The sequence below is a fragment of the Erpetoichthys calabaricus genome, chromosome 1 (assembly GCF_900747795.2).
Source record: "Erpetoichthys calabaricus chromosome 1, fErpCal1.3, whole genome shotgun sequence".
Taxonomy (NCBI): Eukaryota; Metazoa; Chordata; class Cladistia; order Polypteriformes; family Polypteridae; genus Erpetoichthys; species Erpetoichthys calabaricus.
Window position 1 is genome coordinate 213,108,398 of NC_041394.2, and position 19,359 is coordinate 213,127,756.

Consider the following 19,359-nt stretch of genomic DNA (forward strand, 5'->3'; position numbering starts at 1 on the left):
AAAGCATCAGTAAAGTACATGTTCATCTCTGTGCAATGTGACTTGTTACAAGCCTTTGATAATCTAGTAACATTAGTTTTATACAGTAGGATGCTGAAATATGCAATTTCAAGAGAAATATTTCTCATTTAGGCCACCTTTGACCATTCTAAATTACAGTGATGAGTAAATACTTTTATGCTTTGTAAGTTATATGAAGAGAAAAAGAAGCCTTTGTGAAGGTCTTCTTACATGACAATAAATGAGTAGTAGATGCATTTTTTCAGTACCTAAAGTAAAGTGTTATCAAAAACTGATGCTTCACTTACTATATTAAGATTTTATGTGAGTGTTAAATCTAACCAGTATAGCTACATTTATAACTGAATGTAACTCTTTGGGGCAGTATGGTAGCGCAGCATCCAGTGTCCTATGCCTGGTTGTTTTCCATGTAAAGTTAACACATTCTTCATATGTCTGCATGGATTATTCTCCATATATTCTGCTTTTTCTCACATATCCTCAAACATATGCATATGAGGTTAATGGGTGATTTTAAATGTGACTGGAAGTATGAGTGTACCTTGCAATGGGCTGGCTCTCTCCTTTCTTGCTTTATTCACTCTTTCAAGAAAGGATCTAGATCCCCACAACCCTGGACAAGATTGGGCTATTTTGAGAATGAGTGACCAATTGTCTGACAGACAATTGTGTATTTCTATTATGTATTTTTACTGTTTTGATTTTTTGTTGGTTTGTTGCTTTTATTTATTTAATTTTTTTTTTAGGCTAGTCTTCGCACTCCAGAGTTGACCTGGGAGCGTGTGAGGTCACAAGTGGACCATGTAATTTGGCCAGATGGAAAAAGAATAGTTCTTCTGGCTGAGGTAATTACACCACCTGACCAAAGAATGTAAAAATGTATTTAGCACCCCTAATATGAAATTTCACTCAAAACTGCAGTATTTAGTTTTTTCCATTGCCAGTTCCTTTGCCATTTCATACTCCCAATTCTAATTTCTAAAAAATCTAAATCTTTACAGAAGGTACCTTGACTTGAGTTTTTTCTTCAGTACATCTTTGCAACAAATAAAAATAGTAGGATATACAGAACAGATGGCACTACAGCTGTGTGTTTTATACTAAATGTATCAAAGTTAAAACAATAAGATTATCTCAGATTAAAATTTACTCTCTCGTTTATAGGGCCGTCTACTCAATCTCAGCTGCTCCACAGTTCCCACCTTCGTGCTTTCTATCACAGCCACAACTCAGGTTAGTACTGGCTATGTCATAAATAATAGCATTTTAAAGCTCTTCATTTGCAGAAATTAATTCATTCTTAATTATTCGACACAAATTGGACTGTCTATCACAGGAAAATACTATTACATTTTAATTTTCAGGATGGTTTAACAGTATCTTACTTTTATTATCAGCTTTTTTTGGTACAAAACTGACATACTGTTCAGTCACATAATCATTTGTAATAGTACAGTACATGGTGCTGAGTGATTTCCAGCTAATATGAATTTCATAAGTCTCTTTTGTGCTCTGGCTTTATCCTGACAGCTTGTTTATCATGTTTTTTGTTTCCTAGGCATTGGCTTTAATAGAGCTTTACAATGCACCAGAGGGTCGATATAAGCAAGATGTTTATCTGTTACCCAAGAAAATGGGTATGTCTCCTGAAACAATATATTCATTCTGTGCAAACTTGATTTTATAGCAAAGCTCATTTACTGCTTTAGGAATATAGTCATTTATTGTAACTGTGAGTAGGTTTGTGAGGTTACACTTGTAATTTGAGAGCAATAGAATGCCTCAGAATGAAAACTGAATTTCAATCCTTAATGCAGTATATATTTTCTTTTTAAAACAACTTCAGAATCATTATTTGGTACTAATTAGTTAAAGTTTATTTAATAACTCACAGATATGTCATTTTAAGAGTTAAACTAGTAGAATATTTTTAAAATGAAAAATATATCTCCTTTACCTAACCATATTTGTGGTTTATACAATAAATGTTAAAGTGTAATTGTGTCTAGGCTGCAAATAATTGGTATGGGTAGCTACTTAACGTGTTTGTTTCACTTCTGGAAAACTACTTGGGCAGCAAAAATTTGCCATGTTCAGATTATCCTCTTGGGTATAAACTAGCAAAAAAATGTTTCAAGGGACAGGTTGTGATGGAAAGTTGTGAATGCCAAGGACAGTAAGCTTAACAATCTGCAAAACCCATAAGGACAGGAAAGCAGTCCTTCAGGATTCATATTTCCTCTACTTTCTCTCTACAGTACTGTTTAATTTGTTCAGTAAGAGAACAGCTCTACAGAAATAAGTACTATCTTCGTGCAATAGTTAATGTTTTCTTTCAGTAAGGTTTTTCATTGGGATTAATGCTGTAGCTGCAAGAAGAGCAATATGCTTTATGTAACACCCTTGTGTATGCTTGCATGGGCACTGTAACAAACAAAAGTGCTCACATGTTTACACAATTTAGTAAAAGATCTCAGAAATAAAGATTCATATCTGAATAATGTGCCCTATCTCCATCATTTTTCAGTTATCTTTTTTTACTTTTTCAAATATATTACTGCCCAGAGAAATTATATAATCCCTTCAACATTTTCTCTTATTTTGTCCTCTGTCATTTTAAACAAAATTCAATTAAACAGATGCCTTTTTAGATATTTTTTCCAAAAGATCTGATATTGTTCTTGTGGTGTATTATGGAGAAGATTCTGCCCATTTTTTTTGTTTGAATTGAAACCAAACTAAATTTCACTAGTCACTCATTTTTTTTATTTGTTGTCCTTTTATGAGCTCTTTCATTTTCCATTTTGCAAATATGCAAAAATGCATTTGACATTTGACAGGTTGCTTAAAACTATAATGACATGGAATGTTTTGTGGGATGAATTTGTAGTGAATGTCACGTTATTTATATATGAAGAGACACAAATGGTAGTGAAGACAACAGAAGTGAATAATTAAGATTTGTCACCACAGCTCTCTTTGGTGCATGATGCTATATAAGCATGCCATTGTTTTTGTACTTTGGGTTAGAATAAAATGAAAATTGAAAGAGATGATACTAATTTGAAAATTTAGTATAAAATACTAGCAGGAAAAACCAAGGTGAAAGTCGGAAGTGAATATATGGGCAATGTAAGCCGAAGTAAGCCTGTGAGGTATAATTGTTAAGTTTTATGTGGAGACTGTGGAAGTGTGCCATAATTGATCTTTAATAATCATTGCCATTCTCCTGGTTGGATCATCAGTCGTATAGTTGTGTGAAAAGTAGTTTGTGATTTGCAAATGTGTTCTTTGTCCACAGTATGCTTTATTGTTGTACTGGGTTGAATGTTGAAAATTTAGATATCATTGAAGTTATGTTGGAAAAAAATCACAAAGTTTTGGATTTTGGGCCAGATATTGAGTGTAAACAAAACTGGGGGATGCTTCACTTTGAAGTCTGTCTGAAAACTATGTCATATTTTGATTTTCGCCGTATTTACTGTATGTAAATAATATATAAAGCTGTATAGGATATGTGTGGTGGTAGGGTTGGAGGCTGCTGCTGATGAAGGAGGAATATATAGCAAATTGGGAAGAAGAGTAATTTGACCATATAGATATTTGCAGTTTAGGTACAGGGAGGAAACAAGGGCAAAGCAGAAAGAAAGGGAACAGAACATTTTTGTGGAGAAAATAAATATTAAGGTGTGGAGAAGCAGGTTGAGGTAGTTTGGACATGAATTTGTAAAATGACTGAGAATGATAAAGATAGAGGAAATGCATGACAGAAGGTAAAGATGTACGTTGAATTATATATGAATGTATTAAGGTTTGTTTTAATCTCTAATGGTTTCCCTAACTATTGAAAGTGGATGGAATTTGCTGGAGAAGAGGAGAAACTACCCTAATGTGGGTATAGACTAGTTCAAACAATCTTAGTAATCTGTCTAGTAACCGAAAAGTGGAAAATATTTTGTACATACTTTGGAAATAAATGCATTAAAATGAAAAATTAAGTGATTTGTTTGACTAAGTATTTAAACCACCCCAAATCATGAGAGCAGTGCAAAATATCTTCAAGTATTATAAATCCAAATCCAATCAAAATTTTTAGGTTGATTTTCTTTTCATTTGCCTTTCAGATGAATACGTAGCAAGTCTTCACCTTCCAACATTTGATGCACACCTGACCGAACTGACGGATGAGCAAGCAAAGTACCTGGGCTTAAATAAAAATGGGCCCTTTAAGCCAAATTATTATAGGTAAGACTGATGAAAAGTGAGGCTTCTTATTGCAGTGGCATGCATTCTTTCATTTTTGTGATACTTTACGGCATGCAGCAGGTTCTCCATTGGGGTGTCAATCCTAGGAGTAATATTAGACAATCATTCCCACTATTTGTTTTGTGTGAACGCAGGATGAATCAAGAGCAGCTTTTGAAATCCTCTTTCTCTTAGCTGGGCTATGGATGTTGTTTGCATAAGTCACCCTCTTGTCCAATTCAAGGCAGAGAGTTTTCCGTCTTGGTGCCAACAGCAATGCTTTGAGCTGGCCTCCTTTCATTTGGTGTTGTAGTCAACTGCCTGGAAGAGGTGCTCCAAATTCTGGTTGTGACCTTCTGTGTACCTCTTGGACATCACTGTTTGTAGTTTCTTTAGGTGCATTCTGTACGTCCTTGTAAAAACAGAAGTTCATACTCTTGTGTCATCTGGAGGAACTGTTATGTGGTCATGAGGAGGCAGGGAAAATTCTGACATTTGTCATCCCCAAAAAACTTTGTACTCCAAAACTCCTTTTGACACATATCCCTTACCAGTGTTGAAATCACCATACTTTTGATTTCTCTCCCTCTCTTTTAGCTGTTGAAAATATACTGCAGGTTAGTTTTTGCCAAGATTTGCTTTGTTTTTATGCACAATGTTGACACTTCTTGTGTAGGCATGAAAGAAGGATGTAATTGAAGTATTACAGAAAATTAGGGCTGCTGATTAATTGCCGTTAATACTTGCGAACAACTTGGTAAAAATTTTTGTGATTACATTTTTTAACATAACCCCTACATGTGTTAATTTAATCTGGTTAAATCAACCATGCACCACACATTGTTAATGAGGTAGTGCCAAATAAATCCAATGCCTATTAATAGTAGTAGACCGTCTTGGCTACAAAGGAATTCCATCCTGTCTTGTCCGGAAAAACATGCTCACATCCATAATACTCTTACTGACTACCTGAACTGATTCTGCTTCTCCCACCTTCGACTGACACTATACAGAATTCTCAGTGGGACAAAACTGTACAAGCACTCTATCGGCTGATGAGGGACCTAAATCGCCCGTCCCCCATTCACGTATACACACATTCCTTTGTGTAATTGAGCAAACTATTCACCCACGTGTGCTGACTTGCTCATAGAAAGTGGCGGTGCACATCCATGAATGTCTCCTTTCCACGGACAGATGAAGCAGCCTTTTTAATCCTTAGGCGGCACGCTTCAATAAATCCAAGTTTTCAAAACTTTGATGGCTTCTCCCTTCTTTCCACATTCACTCTAGCACCAGCAAATTATCAACTCCGAAGGAAGTGTGCATTTGGCAGATAACACAGGATTCAAGAAGATCGAGCCTCAATCCCATCCACACACTCCCAAAAGTGCTGCAGTCTTTTGCCACTGACATCACCCTATAACTCTTCATGTGTGCCTGAAAGTATGCAGGTGTATCCCATTCTTTTGATCTTTATTTTAAAATTAAGAAAATAAAAGGGCACATTTAAATTCTATTCAGCTGGACACAAAAAGAGAAACCTTTACTTCCATGCCAAAAGCTGGTAAGGGTACCTATAGAAGTAAGCTTTTCTTAAATGTATCGCCTTTTTTCACAAAGACATTGGCTGCTTACTTCTGTAACATCATACACATATGTGCTTTGTCTGTCTGGGTATAGCTAGTGAAGAAAATCTTAAGCACATGCGTATCATGATGAAATGAAGCGAATCAAGGGAAAGCCATTGAATGTACTGTTTGTAACACATTACATGTTATAATAAGTAACTACAGTGGAACCTCGGTTTGTGAGTAACTTGGTTTACGAGTGTTTTGCAAGAAGAGCTAAAATATTTAATTAATTTTGACTTGATAAACGAGCGATGTCTTGCAATACGAGTAGTATGTATGCGCTTTGTCTGCTGAGCGTCATGTAATCACAACTGAGCTGATGGTGGTTCTCTCTCTCGCTGCAGGATTGTGGGCAATCGTCTCCTATTCTCCATCTGAGTCGGCGTGCCTCACTCATATAGTCAACATCCGTACGAGCATATACTGTTTACTACAGCATTGTGAATCTGTGTGTGTGTGTGTGCGCACACACATGCTCTGTGACGTGCGAGTCCCCGTCTTGCACCACCAGCTTTATTCAGCTTGAAACAGCAACAGCGCGGTTATTTATTGTAGCAGGATCTGCTACTCTCCTATACACAGACACAGCAGTCAGGCAAGGCTGTGGCCAAGTAGTATTGTGCCCTGTGCATTTATAATGTTCCTTGTATCACCCATCGACGGCAGGCGCTTATAGCATGTCTGCAATCTTTTTGGATTCGCTTTTACGGCGAACTGCCACAGCGCTGGGAGACTGCGATTGCTTTGGGACGCTCTTCCGTGTGTCGTCCCGTTGGGTGGAATCCCATAAGAGTTTAGAAACTCACTCACACCAGCTGTGATTCTTTTCAAAGGTAAAGTGCAGGTTAATTTGTTTTATGTATTTTTACTTTATATTTTGTATTAATAATTTTTATATGAAGAGTTTTGGGTTGTGGAACGAATCATCTGAGTTTCCATTTTTTCTTATGGGGAAATTCACTTTGAGATACGAGTGCTTTGGACTACGAGCACGTTTCCGGAACGAATTATGCTCGCAAAACCGAGGTTCCACTGTATATTACATATTTAGTTACTCTTTTGTAATGAGTAATGTAACTAAGTTACTTTTAAAAGTAATGTTTTCTAACACAGGTCCCTTGTGAATGTTTGTTTTCATTATCTGTTACTAGGGGGGAAAAAGTGTATCCCTTGAATGGCCAGTGTAAATAAACTGATGTGCTTAAGCAATTGGCTAAAAAAAAAATCAATGCCAGTTTTGAGGCATTCTGGGAGGAAGAGTCGAGTCCATGTGAGCTGACCTCAGAAGTGATGTCATAAGTGGAATTGTGTCAGTCCTTCTTTCTGCAGAAAGGAAAGAAGAGAGAATGTTATTGCATGGTGCCACCTCATGCCCCAGAGGAGAATTACAATCACTAAAGTCCTTAAGATGTTCCCCAAGAGTGTAACAGTCAAACCCCACATCTCGACCAAGCCCAGAGGCTGGAGATCCAGAAACTGGTCACACTGGGATTTGAATCCTTGTGCAAGGCCATCCACTGTAAAGGGGCTGTTGCCCATGTAATAATTTAAAAGGAGAGAAGTCTGTGGAGGTTTGTGGGAACCTCTGTGTAGGCAAACAGTACAAGGAGAAGTAGCTGAACCCAGTTCCTTCCATCCTCACTGACCACCTTGTGAAGCATCTTATTGAGAGTATGTTTAAACCACCCCATAAAACCATCAGTCTTAGGGTGATGCAATGAGCTTTTTAAATGCTTAATGCAGAGTAATTTGGCCACTTTCTTGAATATTTTCGAGGTAAACAGCATCCCCTGTTCCATTAGAACTTCTCTGGGGAGGCTGACTTGCACAAAGACCCCAACAAGTTTCCCTTGCGATGTTTTTAGAATTCTCCACTCTCCATGGGATAGCTTTGGGATATCATCGTGGCATAATCAATGATGTCTAATATATATTTATGGCCTCTGGCTGAGGGTTCAAGGGGTCCAACAATTGACATTCCGGATGTGTAACAGAAAAGCAACAGACCTACTCATTGTTTCCTGGCTGATATAATTGGAGCTTAATCCTCTCTTAAGGTTTTCTCGGTATCTAAATGGGCGGCTGTGTGTTAACTCAGACTTGTTGCTGAAAAACAAAAACCTTACCTCACCCTCATACTTTGCTATGGAGCGATGGAAATGTTGCTGCTGGAATCAATAAGTGCAGAGACCTTGTGCCCATTAATCACAACCACCTCATCCCATGGTAGATACAGAGGATTCTCAAAACAACAGTTCCTCTCTCCCTTCACCCAACTGTAGTCCATTTGCTTGCCAAAGCAGGGGCAGTTGGGGATGGCATGTCACAATTCCCCATACTTGTATCAGTGGGGAGGTGCCATGTGCTTCTCCTTTAGGCACCCCATGGTTTCCATATTGCGCTGTGTGGACTCAGGAGTGGCAACACGTCCCTGCCAAGACTTATGGCGATCAGCCTGCCATTCTGTATACTCGACTTGCAAAGCAACATTGTGGCGCTCGAGGACTACTATCGGGGCATCCATGCTCTTATATTCCTGTCTGTGGACCAGCTGGGTGAGATGAATGGGGAGGGCCTGTACCAGAAAGTCACACACAACTGGCTCTGTGATCTGTTTGGCAGAGCTGACTCCTGACTTTAGCCTGCAAGTGTGATGGCTGCTATGGGTCGAATACCCAGTCATGGCAAGTCCTGGCCTGCTGGTCCGAAGTAATCCTGTATCTTAGCAGCACCTCAACTTTAATGTTGGTCAGCCTGCCTGTCAACATGATAATAAGCAGCCTGAGCTAGTCCCTGCAAAAACGGTGCCAGGATGTGCACCCATTCGGTGCGATCCCAATATTGCTGTCTTTTCAAAAATCAAAAGATAGCTTTCTATATTGTCATCTGAGTGGAGGGGTAACAATACCTAGGATGGTCCCATTTGAAGATCCCTCTGGAGATTGACACAGGCTTGTCTACATACCTTCATCTCGACAAGCTGGATCTGCTATTGCTGATTCCTGGAATTTTAAGGACTGTGTCTCCACTGCTATCGCCTGGATGATGCCTCCGACATCTTGCTGCTCTGTTATTGTGAGAGCCCCACAAGAATCCTGCTGACTTGCGCCACTATAATAAGATAAAAGCACAATGCAAGTGTTTTGGGACACCTTGATGGCCAACCCCATATATTAACAGAAGCAAAAGACATAAAAAAAATTCATGTTAAATGCTAAAAGGTCAGATCTTCCTTAGATTCTCTAATCGGGCTGTCCAAGATGGCATTGATTCAGGTTTTGAGGCATACTGTGAGGAAGAGGTGGGTCCAGGTGGGCTAACCCTGGAAGTGATGATTTAGGTGGAATTGTGGCAATCTTCCTTTCCGCAGAGGGGAGTAAAGAGAGAACGTTATTGCATGATGCCACCTCATATCCCAGAGAATTGCAATCACCAAAGCCCTTAAGCTGTTTCCAAGCACAAGCAATTATCATATTTGTCTAATTCTTGTGTTCATCAATAAATTGTATTTTTATATATATAAAACACAAGTGTGCTTTGGTTATCGGATACAAGTTTACCGGCCTTAAACCATCTCCTACAGGGAAAGCTAAAGAAGATAAAGTTGGAGCCTTACCAAATTATTAAATTAATTTCTGGGATTTCCGAAGGCAAGACTGATAATTTAATTAGTTTAGTTAAATTCTCACTTTACAAGACCCCTTCACTGTCATGGTAACAGTCAACCTATGATGATGTTTATATTCAACAGGGCCGGCTGGAGTCATTAACCTTTATGCACTAAAGGGTTTTTGGCATTATTGCACCTGAATTACATACCCAAAATTAAATGGCTATTATTCTGCTTATGTAATAAAGGTGCTGCAAATGGTCGAAGAGTACCAAGTACAACATGTCATAGACAGTATTTATGTAATTGAAAACCTTTGATTATTCCAATATCAACTAAATAAAGCACAAAATCTGGATTTTACAGTACAGTAGACCCCCGCGAAGTCGCGGTTCAGGGTTGGTGGATTTTTTCTCAGAACCTAACGATTAATTGTTAGCGGAAAGCACAAATGTCCTCCGCAATTTTTTATGCCTTTTTTCGTGGCAATACTGTGCTGTAAAGAGAACAGGAAGCAACCGCTGAGGGAAATTCGGTTTGGGATGGTGAAAGTAGTCAATCCAAGAGCGTTATTCATTTCTCCTTGCTGATGATTGACTGCTGCTTTGTGACGCGTCTCCAGCTGAGTGTCCTTGTGTTTTCCATTTTGTTATTTTTTGTTATTTTTAAACGCACATGATGTTGTAGAACCGCTCTGCACCTTCTAAGGCTTCTGGAACTGAGCCTAAGCGCCAGAAGTAGTTTAAAACACTCCAGGAGAAGGTTGATTTGCTCCGGGAACTAAAAAATTATGCTGCAGTAGCATGCCACTATGGCATTAATGAAAGCACTGTATGCTACATAAAGAAGAAAGAAACAGTTTCTGTGATAGTGCCAAAAAGGAAAAGACCGTAAGGAATAAAAATATCGTCAGGATGGAACCTGCCTTGGCACTGTGGATCACTGACTGCAGGAAGACGGTAACATCATCTGTGAGAAAGCATAGAAATTGTACCAGCAGTTTGCTACAGGAGACAATGTAGCAACTTCCTATCACAATGTTCCTGAAACCTATAAAGTAAAGCCAACACGAAACCCCACCACAAGAAGACCCATACAAAGATACGGCTCCTCCTGAAGTGCCTGAAGAAAAGGCACCACCCGAGGAGTTTTAAATCTACTAAAGTTTTAAAGCTACTTCATCATCATCATCAATATCATTCGTCATTGATGAGTACCCGTACATTTTACTGTACATTAATTAAATGAAATTATGTATTTACTCTTCTTATAACAAAGAAGATGTCAGCGCATACCAAAGAAAACGCGCTTGCATGAATTACAGTACGTATAGCGGTAACATTAGTATTTTACATTCTGGCACCACGGAAGACATAGCAGTACAGTACTGTACAGTAGACGGGTTTACCTTTACATTCTGTTTTTAGGTAATGTGTTAAGGTAATTTTTTTAGGTAATGTATTAAGCTGAGTTTGCAACAAAGTTAAAGTGCTTTGGGGGCATACTGTATTTAGGGTTGAAACTATAAAAATAGGCATTTTTTAACCACATCCAAAAGTCGTGGTTTTTCACAATTCGTGGGTGCTCTAGGAACATAACCCCCGTGAATTTTGGGGGTGTACTGTATATAACCTGGAAAGTTTGATTCATAACCCTTCAATTTTCTTTTGTGCCCCAGTCTGACAGCTATCATTATACTAAGTTTAGATGTTACATCCCATTGTATTGCAAAGTTGTATGGTGTGTGTGTATATATATATATATATATATATATATATATATATATATATATATATATATATATATATATATATATATACATACAGTGGACCCTTGACTTATGAACTCAGTTCATTCGTGAGGGCTGGTTGTAACTGAAGTTGGATGTAAGTCAAGACTATTTTTCCCATAAGAAATAATGGAAATGCCCTTAATGTGTTCCGAACCGCCCACAGCAACACTTACTTAACTTTTTTTAATAGAAAAGGGTTGTATAATGTGCATAATTTACCAAAAACACCAATAATTTTTCTAATGTACTAACCAAAAAGTTATAAAAAGTGCCTAGCCTACCAGAAACAACAATTTCATACTGTACTCACCATTTAAATTGACATCTTTGGCTTCCAGGAAGGAAGGAGGAGGAGAATGGAATTGGAAGGTGGTTATTGTTTGGAAGGAGTTTCCTTATACAAATCTTTTCTTTGTAAAATTGTCGAGATGGTGGATTTCGACATGCTGTACATATTAGCGAGATCAGTCACACGAACGCCACTCTCATATTTCCACACAATTTCCTTCTTCGTTTCGATTGTGATCGCTTTCTTTACCTTCGTTACCTTCACTTCCTTCCTTAGCAATTATCGAAATAAATTATATAAATCACTGCACTGACCGAAACTACGTCCACAAACACATGTATCTGGGCTCTGACTGACGCTTACAAACGCTCTCGGCTGTTTGTTTACAATCGCACAAGTGGATACACGTGACCGCATTCGGGTCGTAACACAAGATGTTGGTTGTAATTCAAAACAAAAATTTTGGTCGTAAAGCAAGTTGTTCGCATATCAGGCCGGTCATATATCAAGGGTCGACTGTATAAGAGATATATATATATATATATACATACAGTGATCCCTCGCTATATCGCGCTTCGCCTTTCACGGCTTCACTCTATCGCGGATTTTATATGTAAGCATATTTAAATATATATCGCGAATTTTTTGCTGGTTCGCAGATTTCTGAGGACAATGGGTCTTTTACTTTCTGGTACATGCTTCCTTAGTTGGTTTGCCCAGTTGATTTCATACAAGGGACGCTATTGGCAGATGGCTGAGAAGCTACCCAACTTACTTTTCTTTCTCTCTCTCTTGCGCTGACTATCTGTGATCCTGACGTAGGGGGTGTGAGCAGGGGGGCTGTTCGCACACCTAGACGATACAGACGCTCGTCTAAAAATGCTGAAAGATTATCTTCACGTTGCTACCTTCTGTGTGCAGCTTTTAAGTATGCTGCATGGTGCTTCGCATGCTTAAAAGCTCAAAGGGCATGTATTGATTTTTGACTTTGTTTTCTCTCTCTCTCCCTCTCTCTCTCTCTGCTCCTGACGGAGGGGGTGTGAGCTGCCGCCCTTCAACAGCTTTGTACCGGCGGTGCTTCGCATACTTAAGCCAACAAGCCCTATTGATTTGTTTGGTTTTCTCTCACTTTCTGACATTCAGTGCTCCTGACGCGCACTCCTTTGAGAGATATGTTTGCATTCTTTTAATTGTGAGACAGAACTGTCATCTCTGTCTTGTCATGGAGCACAGTTTTAAACTTTTGAAAAAGAGACAAATGTTTGTTTGCAGTGTTTGAATAACGTTCCTGTCTCTCTACAACCTCCTGTGTTTTCTGCGCAAATCTGTGACCCAAGCATGACCATATAAAAATAACCATATAAACATATGGTTTCTACTTCGCGGATTTTCTTATTTCGCGGGTGGCTCTGGAACGCAACCCCCGCGATGGAGGAGGGATTACTGTATATATATATATATATACAGGTGCTGGTCATAAAATTAAAATATCATGACAAAGTTGATTTATTTCAGTAATTCCATTCAAAAAGTGAAACTTGTATATTAGATTCATTCATTACACACAGACTGATGTATTTCAAATGTTTATTTCTTTTAATGTTGATGATTATAACTGACAACTAATGAAAGTTCCAAATTCAGTATCTCAGAAAATTAGACTATCAATTAAGACCAATGCAAAAAAAGGATTTTTAGAAATGTTGTCCAACTGAAAGGTATGAACATGAAAAGTATGAGCATGTACAGCACTCAATATTTAGTTGGGGCTCCTTTGGCCTGGATTACTGCAGCAATGTGGCGTGGCATGGAGTCGATCAGTCTGTGGCACTGCTCAGGTGATATAAGAGCCCATGTTGCTCTGATAGTGGCCTTCAGCTCTTCTGAATTGTTGGGTCTTGCGTATTGCATCTTCCTCTTCACAATACCCCATAGATTTTCTATGGGATTAAGGTCAGGAGAGTTTGCTGGCCATTCAAGAACAGGGATACCATGGTCCTTAAACCAGGTACTGGTAGCTTTGGCACTGTGTGCAGGTGCCAGGTCCTGTTGGAAAATGAAATCTGCATCTCCATAAAGTTCGTCAGCAGCAGGAAACATGAAGTGCTCTAAAACTTCCTGGTAGACGGCTGCGTTGACCTTGGACCTCAGAAAACACAATGGACCAACACCAGCAGATGACATGGCACCCCAAACCATCACTGACTGTGGAAACTTTACATTGGACCTCACGCAACGTGGATTCTGTGCCTCTCCTCTCTTCTTCCAGACTCTGGGACCTTGATTTCCAAAGGAAAGGTATATGTATATGTATATGTATATATATGTATGTATATATATGTATGTGTATATATATGTATATGTATGTATATATATGTATGTGTATATATATGTATATGTATGTACAGTGGTGTGAAAAACTATTTGCCCCCTTCCTGATTTCTTATTCTTTTGCATGTTTGTCACACAAAATGTTTCTGATCATCAAACACTTTAACCATTAGTCAAATATAACACAAGTAAACACAAAATGCAGTTTTTAAATGATGGTTTTTATTATTTAGGGAGAAAAAAAATCCAAACCTACATGGCCCTGTGTGAAAAAGTAATTGCCCCCTTGTTAAAAAATAACCTAACTGTGGTGTATCACACCTGAGTTCAATTTCTGTAGCCACCCCCCAGGCCTGATTACTGCCACACCTGTTTCAATCAAGAAATCACTTAACACTAGAATTACCAGAGCCTACGAAAAAACTCGTAAATCCGTCCCACCTTAAATCGCGTCTTAAATCCGTTTGCACCTCTCCGCCAGAGTCCTTTGTCATCTAAATGTGCTGATAAAGCTACTAGCAGCCAGCTATTCCATCCCCCCCACCGACTTAGAATGAACTTCTCTCCTAGCTCAAGCCTTGCCTTGATTTGATTACCTGGGATTGAAGTGGAGTTTTACAGTGGAAATAATTCTAGCGTTATTTGGAATACACGCATTTCATGTGTGTTCCATTTCTATAGTTGGCTGTGCAAACACATTTTTAAAACAGAAACGTTTTTCATATTCTAATAGTAAATGACAAAATGTAGGCATAAACTATATAACGTATGAAGCCTGAAGTCCATATATCAAAGAAACACTTTCACAAAAGGTACAAATAAAAGAACACGTGCGCCTTCATTCAAAAAAAAAAAAAAAAAAAAAAAAAGCCGCGTTAGCATGCCACATTGACTTTCTTACTGCAACCGCCGCGGTGGCGTAATGGTATCAGCACCTGACTGGGACTCAGAGGGTGGCGAGTTCGATTCCGCACGGCTCTACTTCGAGAAATTAACTGCTGTTATTCTTACAATTTTAGAATAACAATATAAATTTGATTTCAGTCTGTAACAGGCGGTGTAACTTATGATACTGGTAAAGGTTAGCTTTTTTTTTTTTTTTTTTTTTAATTCACTTTTCATTCTCGCACTGCAACAAGTACACATGTTGTAAATGTAGGAATGGCGGACCTTGGGTGTGTGGGAACTGTTAATATTTGAATGTGATGATTTTATATAGCACGGATCGGAAATCAGCAGTTCTTAACATTGCACCACGCAAGCTGTTGTATCAACCACCAACTGTAACTTGCTTTCTTTATTCTTCGGTTATAGTCTTGAATAAAAGTGCACTTTTATTTATGTGAAACCAGCTGTGTCAGATGGGGTTGTATGGATTGATTCTGAATGTGACTGCGAGAATGAAAAGTGAATTAAAAAAAAAAAAAAAAAAAAAAAAGCTAACCTTTACCAGTATCATAAGTTACACCGCCTGTTACAGACTGAAATCAAATTTATATTGTTATTCTAAAATTGTAAGAATAAGAGCAGTTAATTTCTCGAAGTAGAGCCGTGCGGAATCGAACTCGCCACCCTCTGAGTCCCAGTCAGGTGCTGATACCATTACGCCACCGCGGCAGTTGTAGTAAGAAAGTCAATGTGGCATGCTAACGCGGCTTTTTTTTTTTTTTTTTTTTTTTTTTTGAATGAAGGTGCACGTGTTCTTTTATTTGTACCTTTTGTGAAAGTGTTTCTTTGATATATGGACTTCAGGCTTCATACGTTATATAGTTTATGCCTACATTTTGTCATTTACTATTAGAATATGAAAAACGTTTCTGTTTTAAAAATGTGTTTGCACAGCCAACTATAGAAATGGAACACACATGAAATGCGTGTATTCCAAATAACGCTAGAATTATTTCCACTGTAAAACTCCACTTCAATCCCAGGTAATCAAATCAAGGCAAGGCTTGAGCTAGGAGAGAAGTTCATTCTAAGTCGGTGGGGGGATGGAATAGCTGGCTGCTAGTAGCTTTATCAGCACATTTAGATGACAAAGGACTCTGGCGGAGAGGTGCAAACGGATTTAAGACGCGATTTAAGGTGGGACGGATTTACGAGTTTTTTCGTAGGCTCTGGTAATTCTAGTGTTAAATAGGAGCTGCCTGACACAGAGAAGTAGACCAAAAGCACCTCAAAAGCTAGACATCATGCCAAGATCCAAAGAAATTCAGGAACAAATGAGAACAGAAGTAATTGAGATCTATCAGTCTGGTAAAGGTTATAAAGCCATTTCTAAAGCTTTGGGACTCCAGCGAACCACAGTGAGAGCCATTATCCACAAATGGCAAAAACATGGAACAGTGGTGAACCTTCCCAGGAGTGGCCGGCCGACCCAAAATTACCCCAAGAGCGCAGAGACGACTCATCCGAGAGGTCACAAAAGACCCCAGGACAACGTCTAAAGAACTGCAGGCCTCTCTTGCCTCAATTAAGGTCAGTGTTCACGACTCCACCGTAAGAAAGAGACTGGGCAAAAAACGGCCTGCATGGCAGATTTCCAAGATGCAAACCACTGTTAAGCAAAAAGAACATTAGGGCTCATCTCAATTTTGCTAAGAAACATCTCAATGATTGCCAAGACTTTTGGGAAAATACCTTGTGGACTGATGAGACAAAAGTTGAACTTTTTGAAGGCAAATGTCCCGTTACATCTGGCGTAAAAGGAACACAGCATTTCAGAAAAAGAACATCATACCAACAGTAAAATATGGTGGTGGTAGTGTGATGGTCTTGGGTTGTTTTGCTGCTTCAGGACCTGGAAGGCTTGCTGTGATAGATGGAACCATGATTCTACTGTCTACCAAAAAATCCTGAGGGATAATGTCTGGCCATCTGTTCGTCAACTCAAGCTGAAGCGATCTTGGGTGCTGCAACAGGACAATGACCCAAAACACACCAGCAAATCCACCTCTGAATGCTGAAGAAAAACAAAATGAAGACTTTGGAGTGGCCTAGTCAAAGTCCCTGACCTGAATCCAATTGAGATGCTATGGCATGACCTTAAAAAGGGCGGTTCATGCTAGAAAAACCCTCAAATAAAGCTGAATTACAAACAATTTTGCAAAGATGAGTGGGGCCAAAATTCCTCCAGAGCGCTGTAATACACTCATTGCAAGTTATCGCAAAACGCTTGATTGCAGTTATTGCTGCTAAGGGTGGCCCAACCAGTTATTAGGTTCAGGGGGCAATTACTTTTTTCACACAGGGCCATGTAGGTTTGGATTTTTTTTTCTCCCTAAATAATAAAAAACCACCATTTACAAACTGCATTTTGTGTTTACTTGTGTTATATTTGACTAATGGTTAAATGTGTTTGATGATCAGAAACATTTTGTGTGACAAACATGCAAAAGAATAAGAAATCAGGAAGGGGGCAAATAGTTTTTCACACCACTGTATATGTATGTGTATATATATGTATATGTATGTATATGTATGTATATGTATATGTATGTATATATATATGTATGTGTATGTATATGTATGTGTATATATATGTATGTGTATATATATGTATGTGTATATATATGTATATGTATGTGTATGTATATGTATGTATATATATATGTATGTGTATATATATGTATATATATATATATGTATATGTATGTGTATGTATATGTATGTGTATATATATGTATGTGTATATATATATGTATATGTATGTATATACAGTGGTGTGAAAAACTATTTGCCCCCTTCCTGATTTCTTATTCTTTTGCATGTTTGTCACACAAAATGTTTCTGATCATCAAACACATTTAACCATTAGTCAAATATAACACAAGTAAACACAAAATGCAGTTTGTAAATGGTGGTTTTTATTATTTAGGGAGAAAAAAAAATCCAAACCTACATGGCCCTGTGTGAAAAAATAATTGCCCCCTGAACCTGATAACTGGTTGGGCCACCCTTAGCAGCAATAACTGCAATCAAGCATTTGCGATAACTTGCAATGAGTCTTTTACAGCGCTCTGGAGGAATTTTGGCCCACTCATCTTTGCAAAATTGTTGTAATTCAGCTTTATTTGAGGGTTTTCTAGCATGAACCGCCTTTTTAAGGTCATGCCATAGCATCTCAATTGGATTCAGGTCAGGACTTTGACTAGGCCAGTCCAAAGTCTTCATTTTGTTTTTCTTCAGCCATTCAGAGGTGGATTTGCTGGTGTGTTTTGGGTCATTGTCCTGTTGCAGCACCCAAGATCGCTTCAGCTTGAGTTGACGGAACAGATGGCCGGACATTCTCCTTCAGGATTTTTTGGTAGACAGTAGAATTCATGGTTCATCTATCACAGCAAGCCTTCCAGGTCCTGAAGCAGCAAAACAACCCCAGACCATCACACTACCACCACCACATTTTACTGTTGGTATGATGTTCTTTTTCTGAAATGCTGTGTTCCTTTTACGCCAGATGTAACGGACATTTGCCTTCCAAAAAGTTCAACTTTTGACTCATCAGTCCACAAGGTATTTTCCCAAAAGTCTTGGCAATCATTGAGATGTTTCTTAGCAAAATTGAGACGAGCCCTAATGTTCTTTTTGCTTAACAGTGGTTTGCGTCTTGGAAATCTGCCATGCAGGCCGTTTTTGCCCAGTCTCTTTCTTATGGTGGAGTCGTGAACACTGACCTTAGTTGAGGCAAGTGAGGCCTGCAGTTCTTTAGACGTTATCCTGGGGTCTTTTGTGACCTCTCGGATGAGTCGTCTCTGCGCTCTTGGGGTAATTTTGATCGGCCGGCCACTCCTGGGAAGGTTCACCACTGTTCCATGTTTTTGCCATTTGTGGATAATGGCTCTCACTGTGGTTCGCTGGAGTCCCAAAGCTTTAGAAATGGCTTTTATAACCTTTACCAGACTGATAGATCTCAATTACTTCTGTTCTCATTTGTTCCTGAATTTCTTTGGATCTTGGCATGATGTCTAGCTTTTGAGGTGCTTTTGGTCTACTTCTCTGTGTCAGGCAGCTCCTATTTAAGTGATTTCTTGATTGAAACAGGTGTGGCAGTAATCAGGCCTAGGGGTGGCTACGGAAATTGAACTCAGGTGTGATACACCACAGTTAGGTTATTTTTTAACAAGGGGGCAATTACTTTTTCACACAGGGGCCATGTAGGTTTGGATTTTTTTTTCTCCTAAATAATAAAAACCATCATTTAAAAACGGCATTTTGTGTTTACTTGTGTTATATTTGACTAATGGTTTAAATGTGTTTGATGATCAGAAACATTTTGTGTGACAAACATGCAAAAGAATAAGAAATCAGGAAGGGGGCAAATAGTTTTTCACACCACTGTATATGTATGTGTATATATGTGTATATATATGTATATGTATGTGTATGTATGTATATGTATGTATATATATGTATATGTATGTATGTATATGTATGTATA

At 38.6% G+C, this 19,359-nt stretch overlaps 1 protein-coding gene across 2 annotated transcripts in view; it reads left to right on the forward strand.

Annotated features, from left to right (window-relative positions):
- The window catches only part of ahcyl2b (adenosylhomocysteinase like 2b), a 211,758-nt gene that overhangs the window by 168,238 nt on the left and 24,161 nt on the right, over positions 1 to 19,359 (forward strand). The window contains exons 13-16 of one of the 2 annotated variants that reach the window (XM_028811358.2): positions 768 to 866; positions 1,186 to 1,254; positions 1,580 to 1,658; positions 4,146 to 4,270. In XM_028811358.2, coding sequence (XP_028667191.1) covers positions 768 to 866; positions 1,186 to 1,254; positions 1,580 to 1,658; positions 4,146 to 4,270 — 372 coding nt within the window. Of the gene's footprint in view, positions 1 to 767; positions 867 to 1,185; positions 1,255 to 1,579; positions 1,659 to 4,145; positions 4,271 to 19,359 lie in introns of those variants that run through there. The other variant, XM_028811348.2, reaches the window with a different exon arrangement.